The sequence below is a fragment of the Coregonus lavaretus genome (assembly GCF_964263955.1).
Source record: "Coregonus lavaretus genome assembly, contig: HAP1_SCAFFOLD_502, whole genome shotgun sequence".
Taxonomy (NCBI): domain Eukaryota; kingdom Metazoa; phylum Chordata; class Actinopteri; order Salmoniformes; family Salmonidae; genus Coregonus; species Coregonus lavaretus.
In genome coordinates, this window is record NW_028167160.1 from 186,434 (window position 1) to 200,818 (window position 14,385).

The window sequence follows — 14,385 nt, forward strand, 5'->3', positions numbered from 1 at the left end:
TGTGTCTCCGGGTGCTCCATGTGATGGCCTACAGTCTGGGCCTGGAGGCTGAGGTCTTCCTGAGTGCAGACAGACACATAGGGAGTGAGTACAGCTCTCTCTCAGGGGGTTATCTATGTACAATCACACCTGGGTGAAGGGCTGCTCAGTCCTAGGAATGTAAAACTGAAGTTCCATGGTAATAGAGTGACACTGACGCTCAGATTTTTCACTTTAAAATGTACGTCAAACAAAAACTAATGATTGCAAAGTTAAACAAACCTTACAACTGTAGGCACAAGGACTACTTTTAACAATATATACACAAAAAAATTACATAAACACATTGACTTGAAGAACAGCGCAGATGCAAAGTTTGGTAACAGAATGACGGCACAGTACTGACAACATTGCTGACCTGATGCAGAGGTGGACCAGTGATGTTTTCCTCTCAGTGGTGAGACTTGCCCTTCCATTTGACACACCTTTACCTCATAAGATCATACAAGATGTTACAGGCTTATTGCATGTGGAAACAGACCTACGTTCAAATACTTTTTAAAATAATATTGAATACTTGAGTTTGCCTGTTGTAATGGAACCAATAGAAAAGTCCTAAAAGTACAAACATCAAAAACTTTTCTCGTTCAGTTAGTCCCTCCCTGTTTCAGCTAATTATCTTCAGTTTGGTGCCTAGTGAATACGACTCAGGTCTCTATGGAAACATCAATGTAAATTCACCTTAGATTTTTACTCCTCACTTTCCCTTTCAGGTCTATAGGGTTTTGCTGCCCCCTGCTGGAGACTGGAGCACACGGCAGTCCCTGGCTTTCTTTGTGCAGCTGGAGGATGAGGCCCTCCTCACCTGTTGTGACAGGTCCAACAAATATCCCCTGGTGAAGGCAGGGTCCTATCTCATCCAACGCTTCAATGACTCTTATGGGAGGCAGTGAGCATTTCCCATGTTAAGCTATGGAATTAATTGTACAGCATTGGATTGGTGTTGGCATGGGGTAGAGGGAGTTTACATATACCAGTCATTTCCTTTTAAATCCATGAAGGGAAGTGGACAAGTTCAAACTTAGAAAGGAGATAATAGTTACACACCCCATGTGTCCTGTTAACTACAAGAATGAAACCATATTGAGGTTGTCTGCTTTCTATACAGTTTGATGGGAGAGAGAGAGAGAGAGAGAGAGAGAGAGAGAGAGAGAGAGAGAGAGAGAGAGAGAGAGAGAGAGAGAGAGAGAGAGAGAGAGAGAGAGAGAGAGAGAGAGAGAGAGAGAGAGAGAGAGAGAGAGAGAGAGGACATCAGGTAAAGTTCTGGAGATGAGGGAATATGTGTGCAGAAAGAAACCCTCCAGTATGGTTAACCACAGTTAGGCCCAGTATGGACTATCAATACAATTGACCATTTAGAATGTGACCCAGTTCAATGGGTCTTAACAGAACTGGGGGATGTCAGCAAGGAAGTTGTCTAAACACAACTGGAATATAATTTGTTTGTGATTCATTGTTAATGGATTTTCAATTAGGAACACTGGGGGAAAACCTAACAACACCACACATAACCAATAAAAACAAAGGGGGAGGAAACCACTAAAGTCATTACCATATTGTCATTTTCTAATGACAGGGAGAAAACATGTAAAATCTAGAAGACTACTTTAGATCTGGTCAGAAGTAGCCTAGTGCACTACATAGGGAACAGGGTGTCATTTGGGCCAGATTCAGTAACTCCCCTGGGTATGAATTCTCTCTCTATCTTATCTGTCTTCTATATAATGTTCTCCTCTCCTCCTCTCTTCTCTCCTCTATTCACTCTATTTTATCATCCACACCACATGCCAGCTTCAACACAATCCATTTACAAGTTAAAGACACACCTTGGAATAAATAGCAAAGGAAAACTACTACTAGATGTATTTTTTATTTCCCATCACCATGAATAATATTTAATAACTGAACAGTAGCAGACCTAACTTCATCTGTTCCTGACTCTGGGTAGTGGATTAAAAAGACCATCAATCTCCAATGATATTAAAGTACAATTCTGAACATTACTGATATACTGAGTGGCAAGTCAAGATATCTGCTGTTTTTATCGTTTGGTTAATAGCACCACCTGCTGGACAGGTTTAATGTTGCTTGACTGAGCAGGATGGGAGAATAAAAGATGCCAAACTTAGGGCCGGTTTCCCGGACATCTCCATTGAACATGCTTTTTAGTCTAGGACTAGGCTTCATCTGTGTCCGGGAAACCGGCCCATATAGTTCAATTAGCAAGTAAGTAACACTACCTGTTCCATGATACTGAGGAAAATGACATTGAGACAGAGAACCAATTGAGAAAACATTTCAATGGTTCTGAATGACAACCAACATACATTAACAGCATACATCATGATTAATGTAAATGTATTAGATTAAAACGTTACACTTACAAATAATATGAATGCATTGAATTGTAATTCATAACATCTTCTGAAGATCAAATCAATCAAATCATTGTACATAAAAACAGAGCAGAATGAATCATCACATCTGGGGACCATCACCACCAGCATGACTAGTATCTATGTGGACCCTACTACAGTTTAACCAGCTCAGCTATAGACTACACCAGCATGACTAGTATCTATGTGGACCCTACTACAGTTTAACCAGCTCAGCTATAGACTACACCAGCATGACTAGTATCTATGTGGACCCTACTACAGTTTAACCAGCTCAGCTATAGACTACACCAGCATGACTAGTATCTATGTGGACCCTACTACAGTTTAACCAGCTCAGCTATAGACTACACCAGCATGACTAGTATCTATGTGGACCCTACTACAGTTTAACCAGCTCAGCAGTACCATAATAGAGATAAAACCCAGGATAGAGGGGCTGAGTGAATGTGGTCTGGACTCTGTGGAGGAGGGTCATTGTGTCAGAGACACTGTAGAAGGACAGAGTACCTGCCTTGTGATCCAGGTCCACTCCTACTCTGGAGGACTGAGGGCCTGATACTTTAGTCCCAACATTATTGTGTCTAAACCTATAACCACCACTAGAGCACACTAAACTCCAGGACTTGTCATTGAGTCCAAATCCACCATCTGTCCCTGTTCTGCTGATGTCTTTATATGAGACTGCTGTATAAACACACTCCCCACTCCACTCCACCTCCCAGTAACAGCGTCCAGACATACCCTCTCTACACAGAACCTGACAATAGTTTGTGAATCTGTCTGGATGGTCAGGATATGGTTGGTCTTGGCCTTTATAGGTCACCTTTCTGTTCCCTTTAGACAGAGAGCGGAGTGTTCTTGCTGTGTTTGGGTCCAGTGTGAGCTGACAGGAATCTGGGAGAAGAGCAGAGCAGAGACCAATGAGGGGAGTTAGAACAATAAGTTAAGTCAGATACTGTATCTACCCTGTCTTTGATTAGAGCACAGCAGAGATCAAATCAGAGAAATATGAGGAGTCAGATAGATACCCAGTCTTTGATTAGATCTACTATTGCTATATATTTCTAGAGGGATTGTTAGGAGTGTCAGTAAAAAGAGACTGTTAGTTACTTCAGAATAAAGAGACTCACATTGTAAGAACTGTTCTCTGGTCTTGGGCTCTGGAGGCAGTACAACCTCCACAATATTCACTACAGACACACAAACACATTCACAGAGAGAGGGAATGTTATCATCACACCATATTCCACATGTATATGACTAGTAGGGAACTTTCAATGGTCTAAAGTTGATGTTCTTATTATTTTCAACACACCTGTAGTGGAGATCTTGGTCCATTCTCCTTTAAGGACGTCTTTTAGTTTCTCTCTCAGTTCAGACACAGTCTTACTCACATCTCCAAAGTACTGAAGAGGACGGACAACGATGCTGGGTAAGTCTGAAGATACAATGGTACTGGAGAGAGACTGATAACTCTGGAGACAGAGAGAGAGAGAGAACAGAACCAAATGATTGAGAGTTTCAATTTTCACAATCACATGTAACAAGGCAGTTGAGTTACCTGGAGGAAATGGATGTGATCCTCTGTGTGTGAGAGCTGCTCCAGCTCAGTGCTTCTCTTCCTCAGCTCAGCTATCTCCTGCTCCAGTTGCTCCAGGAGTCCTTCTGCTTGACTCACTTGAGCCTTCTCTTGGGCTCTGATCAGCTCCTTCACCTCAGAGCGCTTTCTCTCAATGGAGCGGATCAGCTCGGTAAAGATCTTATCACTGTCCTCCACTGCTGCCTGTGCAGAGCGCTGTTAAGAGAGAGAGAGAGAGAGAGAGAGAGAGAGAGAGAGAGAGAGAGAGAGAGACTGACTTGTCTTACTTTAATGAGCCATCCTCATTACACTAACACCCCCCCTCCTAAAAACACATTGCGTGACACCACAACCTCCACACAATCACATTATCCAGTACCCAACACCACAGTACAATACACCATCCAGCACCACATTCCAACCATCCATCCAACCCCTCCTCTCCAGCCGTACAGACAGCCCCCCTGAGCCCCCATACCTCCTGAAGCATCTCCACACTGTTGATCATTTTGTACAACTCAAACTCAACCCTAAGGCGTCAACAGTAATGACATTACTCTGGCAACACAGAAAAAACATGATGAACAGTCTGTCATTGCAGAAAACGGACACCCCTCCCCAACTCCCAGGTCAACCCGAGCCAACCAGCTATTGGTGTCCAGGGCTCCATGTAATACCCTCCACTGGAGGACCCCTGACCTTTCCAGCACTGGGAGCTTATAGAGCACCCTCCACCTATACCCTGCCATGCTCTCAGCCCCCACAACCCCCTGCCACTGATGCCCCTTCACTCCCGCTAAGCTCCTGATGTGTCTAACCTTGACACTGAGGGTGTACAGCACCTTACCCCCCACCTCCTCAAACTCCCCCAGGCTCAGAGTGTTAAAAGTCAGTAAGTCCTCCGGACTCTCCTGCCAGTCCCCAGTCTCTGCTGTCACTTGCAGTGGTGGAAACGGTGGAGGCCCCTCCTCAGGCTGCTCCAGCCCCCTCCTCAATGGGTCAGGCAGAGCCTCCTGGACCTCCCCCATGACTCTCTCCAGCAGCCTAAGAGACGTTTGTCCCGCCTGCTGTGCCGACTCTTGGGGGGTTTTACACCCCCCGGCAGCCGCAGGTCTGCTAGTCAGAGTACGACCCTACCTTACACAGAAAGCGGCACAGGTCCTAATACAGGCACTTGTCATCTCCCGTCTGGATTACTGCAACTCGCTGTTGGCTGGGCTCCCTGCCTGTGCCATTAAACCCCTGCAACTTATCCAGAACGCTGCAGCCTGTCTGGTGTTCAACCTTCCCACGTTCTCTCATGTCACCCCGCTCCTCCGCACACTCCACTGGCTTCCAGTTGAAGCTCGCATCTACTACAAAACCATGGTGCTTGCCAACGGAGCTGTGAGGGGAACGGCACCTACTTACCTTCAGGCTCTGATCAGACCCTACACCCAAACGAGGGCACTACGTTCATCCACCTCTGGCCTGCTAGCCCCCCTACCTCTACGGAAGCACAGTTCCCGCTCAGCCCAGTCAAAGCTATTCGCTGCTCTGGCACCCCAATGGTGGAACAAGCTCAGCGGAGTCACTGACCACCTTCCGGAGACACTTGAAACCCCACCTCTTTAAGGAATACCTGCAATAGTATAATAGTTATCCTTCTACCCCCCCTTTACTACAACTGTCTTTTGCCTAAACTAACACCTGACTTATTTCACCTGCTAGCACTGACTTGTTTAAAGAAATGTACTTATTGTGATCGAGATGTAGTTGTCCCACTGGCTATCCTAAGTTGAATGCACCAATTTGTAAGTCGCTCTGGATAAGAGCGTCTGCTAAATGACTTAAATGTTAAATGTTAATGAAGAGCTGCTGATCCAGTCCCAAACCACCAGCCCTCCTCAACAGAGCACATGCTGGTTCCCTCCAGCTCACCTCCATAGGGTACAGTAGCAACACAAGTCCTGTCCAATAATTTCCCAGACCTTTTTAAAAAAAAATCAGAGGCAGACCGTCTTGAGAGACGGCAGCTGAGAATTTGTGAAAGGCCAGGGAAATGTCCATTTGATTTCTCTGTGACAGACAGAGTTTGGAAAGGTCTGTGAGCAGAACCTGAGAACACCCAGGATCACATAGTTCTGCCCTCTATAAATCAAAGTACAACTCCACAGCCCGCTGCCTCATCTCCCCACAACAGAAGTTACCCACACATCAGGCTCCCTCACCTCCCCACAACAGAAATTACCCACCCATCAGGCTCCCTCATCTCCCCCACAACAGAAGTTACCCACCCATCAGGCTCCCTTATCTCCCCACAACAGAAGTTACCCACCCATCAGGCTCCCTCATCTCCCCACAACATAAGTTACCCACCCATCAGGCTCCCTCATCTCCCCGCAACAGAAATTACCCACCCATCAGGCTCCCTCATCTCCCCACAACAGAAGTTACCCACCCATCAGGCTCCCTCATCTCCTCACAACAGAAGTTACCCACCCATCAGGCTCCCTCATCTCCCCCACAACAGAAGTTACCCACCCATCAGGCTCCCTTATCTCCCCACAACAGAAGTTACCCACCCATCAGGCTCCCTCATCTCCCCACAACAGAAGTTACCCACCCATCAGGCTCCCTCATCTCCCCGCAACAGAAGTTACCCACCCATCAGGCTCCCTCATCTCCTCACAACAGAAGTTACCCACCCATCAGGCTCCCTCATCTCCTCACAACAGAAGTTACCCACCCATCAGGCTCCCTCATCTCCCCACAACAGAAGTTACCCACCCATCAGGCTCCCTCATCTCCCCACAACAGAAGTTACACGCCCATCAGACCAACGTAAAACAATGGATTTTCTTGGTTTCCCCACTCTGTTTTTCCAACCCAAAAGAGCTGGGAGCATCCATCTCCCTCAACATGGAAAAACTATTTCTTACAAGTGATCCTTTTGCTTTCTCTGAAATGAAAGACCCTAGGTCCCTGCGTAGTTCAGATAGATTATCTTGTAGCCCCACCCTACCTTGCCCCACCAGCTCAGCCTCCACCTCACTTATGAACCACTCAAGCTCCCCCAGTACTCTCCTGGCCTCTGAAGAGGAAAAATATGTATACTGCTGACTGAAAACCTGAATCAGTGCTTTCCCTACGTCCCAACACTGACTGAGAGACTCAAACTCCCCCTTCTGCTGTCCCCATCTCTCCCAAAAGCCTTGGAAGTTTGAGCGAAAAGTGGCATCTTGGAAGAGCTTTACATGGAATATCCAATAGGACACCTGCCTGGGTCCTGGTGAAACAGAGAACTGAGCCCTGTACTAGGTGCAGACACATTTATGAAAGCAAAGACAAGGTCATTATTTGGGCTCTAAACACTAACAACCTACCCTTACACACCTCTTTTGCTACCCCTGCACTAAGATTTCTGCCATGGCATTTCAATGTTTTTGTTTGACATATTCCCCCAGTCTCTGCCGCCGTTCATGTTAAGGAAGTCTAACCGTGAAATCTCCATAAGAGGTAGGAGGGAAATCACCACAATCAGAAACCAGTAGAGAAGCCCATAAAGCCGCCATGCCAGAAAAAACCATCAATTTAAGCAGATTCTGAAGACATGCCCTTAAGAACCCATGACCCATTTTCTCAGCCTATACCGCTTCCTGGGTGAGAGGACACTAAACCCCTCATTCTTCATCACGTGTTGTACTGACCTTACAAACCTTCCAGGATCAATAAAATAAGACTCCAGCAGAACCTTAATTTTCCCCTTTAGTCTCCATCAGGAACCTACAAAGTTCTCTCACCGTATATACTGGGCCCTCAGCCTGACTGGCTGTCAGCTCTGGATCCAATGAGCCATCTGAAAACGAGGCCTCCTCCTCCGCTACCCAGACTCACCTCCCCCCTCTTCCTCCTCCTCCATTGGCACGGTACCGTCCTCCTCCTCCCCAGTCTCCAGCCTCCTGCACTTCCCCCCTGATCAGTGCCTCTTCCCCAATGACAGGCAATATTTCCTGGGATGAGCCCACCAAGCCTTCGCCCACCGGAGTCTCTGTTACTACAGAAACCTGCCTCAGCTCATGTAGCCCAGCTGCAACCCTCCCCACCACCGCTTTCTCCACGGCCTGCGTACCACCACTTGGCCATGCACTACTACCGTGTAGCTCAGTTGGTAGAGCATGGCGCTTGCAACGCCTGGGTTGTGGGTTCGTTTCCCATGGGGGGACAGTATGAAAATGTATGCACTCACTAACTGTAAGTCGCTCTGGATAAGAGCATCTGCTAAATGACAAAATGTAAAAAATGTACTCTCCTCCCTCCTGGTACCTCCGCCATTTATTTTGCAATTCTGAGTAATCACTACTTTAGTAAGGATTAGTAAGGAAAAACTATTTATTCAGTACTACTGCAGTTGCTTAATAATTCCAATAGATGGCAGCATAAGACCATGAATGACATTTCAGAATATTAGTTTAGTTCACTCCCTGGATACACCACCACTCCACCTCACAGGAAAACTCCTGCCAGCGCTTTTTTCTGTCCCTTTCCACACTGCTAACGCAAGAGGAAGGACTGAAAAAGCATTTAACACATTACTGTGAAGTAATATAATGATGATTCATGTTTATTATTACCTGTTTTTATGGTCATGTTTTGAAATTATACTTCATTACTATAATGATTATCAATAAACCTGAACATTAATTCAGTCACCTCTGGTCGACAAAAACGTCTTTTCCTAGAACATTAATTGTCAAATTCATCAACCAGCATCGAGGACTCTGCCTTCTCACGCAAGCGAGGGGCATGTTGAGGTAAATATGCTAACCGCGATGGTTGCATTATGACATTTATTGGTGGGCTGGAAGATGCAGTGTTTTTTCTTTTCTATTCAGAGGCTATTTACTCCCAATATGAGAATTTAATATAGAAGGTTTTTATAATGCATGTTTACTAGGATTGAGGTTAGCGCATCTGAGTAGGGATTGTTTGGGTTCAATACCTGTCCTACCTATCAATCATAGTGCTGCTTGTAGCCTATAACTGATGATCCCCACACTAGAAACACCGAAAGCTATCTGTGCTAGCAAACCCTGTGTTCCACCCCTCCCCTGTGTAACCTTGAAGTTTGTTAAGAAACAAACACTTGTCTACGAAAAGAGACATGATTAACGGATTCCGCTTGGCACCCAGCCGAGAGCACACGAAAACCACTTGCAAATTTACAAAAACTAACCAACTACTTGCGGTCTGTTCGTAAGTAATAAACGGAGGCAGATTAGCCACCACAACTCTTATCGAAAGAGGCAAATCTGCACCAACACACCCCTCACAAAAATCCCACTCGCAACAAGACAAACCTTTTTCATTAACACAACCACTGCCTTGTTCATTCTGGATGCAAAGTGGAGATGTTCCGCTTCAACCTGTTTGCCGACCATGAGCAAAACTTCCTCCACACCTTTCTCCGGAACGCACCCGAAGCGACAGCGTTTTTTCTCCACTCGGTTGAGGCCATCATGCCGCCCTAACAAACTACCCCTACTCCCCCCTCAACTCTAAACGATAAACAGTGGAAACCAATAAACAAACCCTCCACCATGAGAAAATAAATTCTGAAAATACGCAAGAACCAAAAGAAAAAAGAATAGTAGCCCTCCTCACGAACCACAAATCTCTCACACGACCAACTTCTTCTTCTATGATATAATGGCGGTCAACAAACCAACGTTAAAGGTGCATGCCGCCACCTGTGCTGGAGTGTGTGGTCAATCACGGTTTCCAACATTTCTAAATCCTCCTACCTAACTCAGTACTTCTGAGAAAATAAAGAAGAGCCCTACTAACTTCTAATAGACCCTCCCCCATCCCCAAAATCCCTTCCAAACCCCGCAACCTCAATGACCCTACACTTATAATCTTTCCGTCTCTTCAACATACTTACAACAATATAACAACACATGCTCCACCGTTTATTCAATACAGACAAAGAATCTGAGAATACTATAATTCTACCAGGTTGTACGTCCTCCACCCACTGGAGGGCAACTATTATCGCCAACAGTTCAACTGAGTATACTGACAGTTCATCTGTTAGTCTTCTACATATCTGCACATCAAATTCAGGAACGTAAACGCCTGCTCCTGTGAGCCCACTATCTGGGTCCTTGGATCCATCTGTGAAAAGCAGTAAAAAAGTATAAAAACTTATACCAATGTAATTGTCAACCAGTTTCACTATATCACTGACTTCTGACCAATCTTTCCTTTTCTCTACCAAGGTTAGATCAACAACAGGGTCTGGGAGTAACATCCCCTATCACCACAGAAGGGCCAACCTCCAACTCCCTCAAACCACTCTCATCAGCAAGCTTTCCAACTGTCCAACCAAAACCACTGCCTTGTCTACTAGTATATTCCCAACAGTCATCTAGAACAGTAGCAGTGGGATGCTCAACCTCACAGCCTTTCAACCCAATAAGATAATGACAATTTTTTACGCTGTATATCCAAAGGCATCTCGCCTGCCTCCACCAGTAAGGCACATACAGATGTTGATTTAAATGCACCAATACATATCCTTAAAGCTATATACTGGATTCTGTCCAGCTTCTGAAGCCAAGTCTTTACCTCTGTTCCATAAACTGTACACCAGTAATCAATTGTCGTCCTGATCAGAGCTCTATAAATATCCATCAACAATTGTCTGTCAGCACCCTATTCATAACCAGAGACCCACACAACCAACTACCGCGAAAGTTAATGAATGAGAGAGACAGATACATCATTACAACACTGTACATAGCCTTAATATAACGGTTCTTCTTCTTTGGAGTTTGACGGCGGTTGGCATCCAATATGTTGCATTACCGCCCCCAACTGGACTATAATATAAATCCATTATACTTTGTGATACAAAATGGGAAAAGGGGAAATTATAATAATACAAAAAAACACCCTTCCAACTAACCCTACACTCATTAAATACCCACTACCCCATTCCACTACTTTTACCCTATCTGCTCCTGCACCATGCCAACGGCCTGGGAGGACGGGATACCACCACTCAACACACCCTGTAACTCTTCTGAAGTCTAATCTTGTATGCCCAAATACTTCTCTGCAGCTGCCACCACAACATCTATTTTCTGTGATTTACGTTCCATTTCTGTGGTACAGTTGATAACCATTGCTATGAACGCTAAGAAGCTAACTTTACTGAAGCATATATCACTCGTTGGCCTATCCCTCTGTGCTGGCACAGATCTACTACTCACAGGGATCCTCTCAGGATCTCTCACCCTTGACCCATCCTCCTCTACTTTCTTCACTGACTCAGCATACGACACCTTCTGCACTACTCTGACTCTAGCCACCTCAACCTGCCTCTCTCGCACCGGACACTTCCGATCCCCAGCAACATGGGCATCCCATCAGTTGACACACAACTTTATCCACCAAAACTACACAATCCTCTATCCCATGCCCTCCTGCACACTTCCCATATCTTGGAATCTCCCTCCTACAAACTGCTGCAACATGATCATAAACGTTGCACCTGAATCAGTGCAGTGGATTCGCCACAAAAGCTCTAACCGGATAACTGATATATCCTAACATGACTTTGTTGGGTAAAGACTCAAAACTCAAAAGGACTGACAGTGACTCCTCTGTTTCACCACGCTCACCACCGGGTCTGCGTTGCACCAAACGGCGGGAACCACAAACACCAGGAATCTTCAACCTTAATTGCTCCACTTCTACACTTAACGCTACCCCAGAAATCACTCCTTTCAATGGTGCCCTGTTCCTAAGAGCAAAGCAAGAAACAGATCTTGACCCAAGTTGCGTGACACGGAGCGCCCACTCCCTCTGGTCAGAAGAAACACAAACAAATATCACAAGTCCACTACAGGTTACCTTCACTGATTCAACTGCACCCAACTCCTTTCCAACCCACCCTGAAACTACAAATGGATCTGCCAAAAGGTATGGATCCACTTTCTCCTACAATGTAACTCCTACTGCACCAGATTCTTCTTTATCATGTCCATTGATGCCAGGCTCTGGTTCTGAGCTCTTCACCACACCTTCTACCTCACTTAACTTTCCCTCATTCATTTCCATTTCACCTCCAGAACTCAGTCTGGCAAATGGCTCACTCTGTTTGCACTTGAGTTATAACATTTGAAAGTCTCTATTCCTTTGAAACTTTTGTGAGTGTAATGTTTACTGTTAATTTCTGGTGGTTTATTTCACTTTTGTTTATTATCTATTTAACTTGCTTTGGCAATGTAAACATATGTTTCCCATGCCAATAAAGCCATTTGAATTCAATTGAATTGAGAGAGAGAGAGAGAGCTCCATGTTAATGTATAGGGGACATGAGTCGGTCATGGTTACTCATGGTTATGTGATGAGGTAGCCCCGCCTTCGACTTCAAAATCAGTGTCGGCCCTCAGCCCAATAGGGAATGTCCTCTTGGTGTAACGGTCAAGATGTTGTTTTCTCCCTCAGTAGACCCGGGTTCATATCCCGCCAGTTACATAAAGCAGTCTATTCTCTGAAAGGGTTCCAGACAGCCTGTTCCCAACAGTGGGGTCAGTGGGATTGGATAGGGGCCTCTCTCCCTCTCTCTCTCTCTCTGACTGGAGGAGAGAAGTGAAATGGTGTGTCTCCTCTGGTCAACAATACTCACCTTGAGATACTCCACAGCCTGTTGGAGCTCCTTCAGCTCCTTCTCTCTCTCCTGGAATCTCTGCTGGACCTTCTGCTGACTTATCCCCAGCTGCCTCTGTGGAGAATCACTCTTCAATGAGCTATCAAGCTTTATTTGTCCAGTAGATCAATAGTATAGTAATGGGACATAGGGCCCATAGAAGATAGGGATTAAAATGTTGAGGAAGTATTTGTGTGAAATTATATTATTATATTGTTATGTGAATGATTATTGTTTTAACAGTGCACAAAACAGTGGAGCTTATTGGGTGTTTGATAACAAATGACAATGGTGTTTGACTTTAGAAAATGGTGAAACATTTGGAGACTCTGGGTTAACACATCTACATACTCAAGGTTTGTGTTCATATTTGTTCTGCCGTGGATCGATTTCATTTGAATGATCTCATATTCAAACAGCCTTAGTTCCTACTCTATCTTTCATTCTTTGTTTATCAGAAAGTCACCAACAAGTAGTTCTGGTCTTACCTGTTTCTCAGTCCTCTCTGCTGCAGCTGACACTGTATCATGGCCTTTATGTTCATCCATTGTACACAGCATACAGATACACTGCTGATCGGTACGACAGTAAACCTCCAGCAGTTTGTCATGATCAGAGCAGATCTTCTCCTGTAGTTGTGTGGTGGCTTTGACCAGCTTGTGCTTCTTGAAAGCAGGAGATTCATAGTGAGGTTGGAGGTGAGTCTCACAGTAAGAGGCCAGACACACCAGACAGGACATGAGGGCTTTCTGCTTTCTGGTCCCAGTGCAGACATCACACGCCACATCTCCAGGTCCAGCATAGCACAGAGCAGGAGGGGGAGCAGCCTGGAGTCCTGTCTTCTTCAGTTTCTCCACCATCTCAGCCAACATGTTATTTTTCCTCAGATTAGGCCTTCGAGTGAAGGTCTCTCTGCACTGAGGACAGCTATAGACCCCTTTCAGAACATCCTGATCCCAGCAGTCCTCAATACAGCTCCTACAGTAACTGTGTCCACAGGGAATAACCACTGGCTCCTTCAGTAGATCCAGACAGACAGAACAACAGAACTGGTCCTGGTCCAGCAGAACTCCCTGCTGAGCCATTTGGATGGTTGTTCACTCTCACACAGACAGACGACACAGAGACTCAGATCAGTTTCGTTTCCACATAAGTTCGTTTTTGGGAGGGCGAGGACTTTCTGGATCTTCCAGATAGGTGTGGTTAGAGGGAAGGAGGGAGGGAGGGAGGGAGGGAGAAGTTAGAGGAAGGGAGGGAGAGAGAGAGAACTGCGTGCAACGTAGTGAGGGAGACAAATATTTTAGTTTCTAGGTTAGGGCCCTTAATTTGGAATAAATCTAACAAATATGAGTTGTTAGAATATATAAAGGGTAACAGTTCCTATGAACTACATATTATAACTATTTTCATGACCTTTATAATGCCTTATAATACACGTATGTGTTATAACACTGATTATAAGTGTCTATAATAATTCAGAAGTGGTTGTAATGGGGGTGGGGGGGGGGGGGACTTGATAATGATACAATGTACTGTAGTTTAAATGAATACTGTATGTATTGACTGATCATTGAGAATGAGGTAATACTTTACATTACAGTGGTTATTACTGTTAGGCCTAGGGTCAGGGTTAGAGTTACTACATTCAGCAGTAACCCTAACCCTAGCCA

The 14,385-nt window shown here is 45.2% G+C and overlaps 1 protein-coding gene across 1 annotated transcript; it reads right to left on the minus strand.

The window, feature by feature from the left end:
* Window positions 1-2,422: 2,422 nt before the first annotated feature.
* Window positions 2,423-13,862, minus strand: LOC311113830 (tripartite motif-containing protein 16-like). Its single transcript, XM_084189125.1, has 6 exons — window positions 13,204-13,862; window positions 12,695-12,790; window positions 4,000-4,233; window positions 3,754-3,913; window positions 3,569-3,628; window positions 2,423-3,332 (listed from the first exon to the last, which is right to left on the minus strand). The coding sequence occupies exons 1-6, from the start codon at window positions 13,798-13,800 to the stop codon at window positions 2,818-2,820; spliced, it is 1,662 nt and encodes a 553-aa protein (XP_084045251.1). The 5' UTR covers window positions 13,801-13,862; the 3' UTR covers window positions 2,423-2,817.
* Window positions 13,863-14,385: the final 523 nt, after the last annotated feature.

Coding starts and splice junctions, on each gene's coding strand:
- LOC311113830 (XM_084189125.1), bottom strand. CDS start 13,800: ATGGCTCAGCAGGGAGTTCTGCTGGACCAGGACCAGTTCTGTTGTTCT. Junction 4,234..12,694: donor AGGCTGTGGAGTATCTCAAG/GTGAGTATTGTT, acceptor CTCTCTTAACAG/CGCTCTGCACAGGCAGCAGT. Junction 3,914..3,999: donor ATCACATCCATTTCCTCCAG/GTAACTCAACTG, acceptor CTCTGTCTCCAG/AGTTATCAGTCTCTCTCCAG.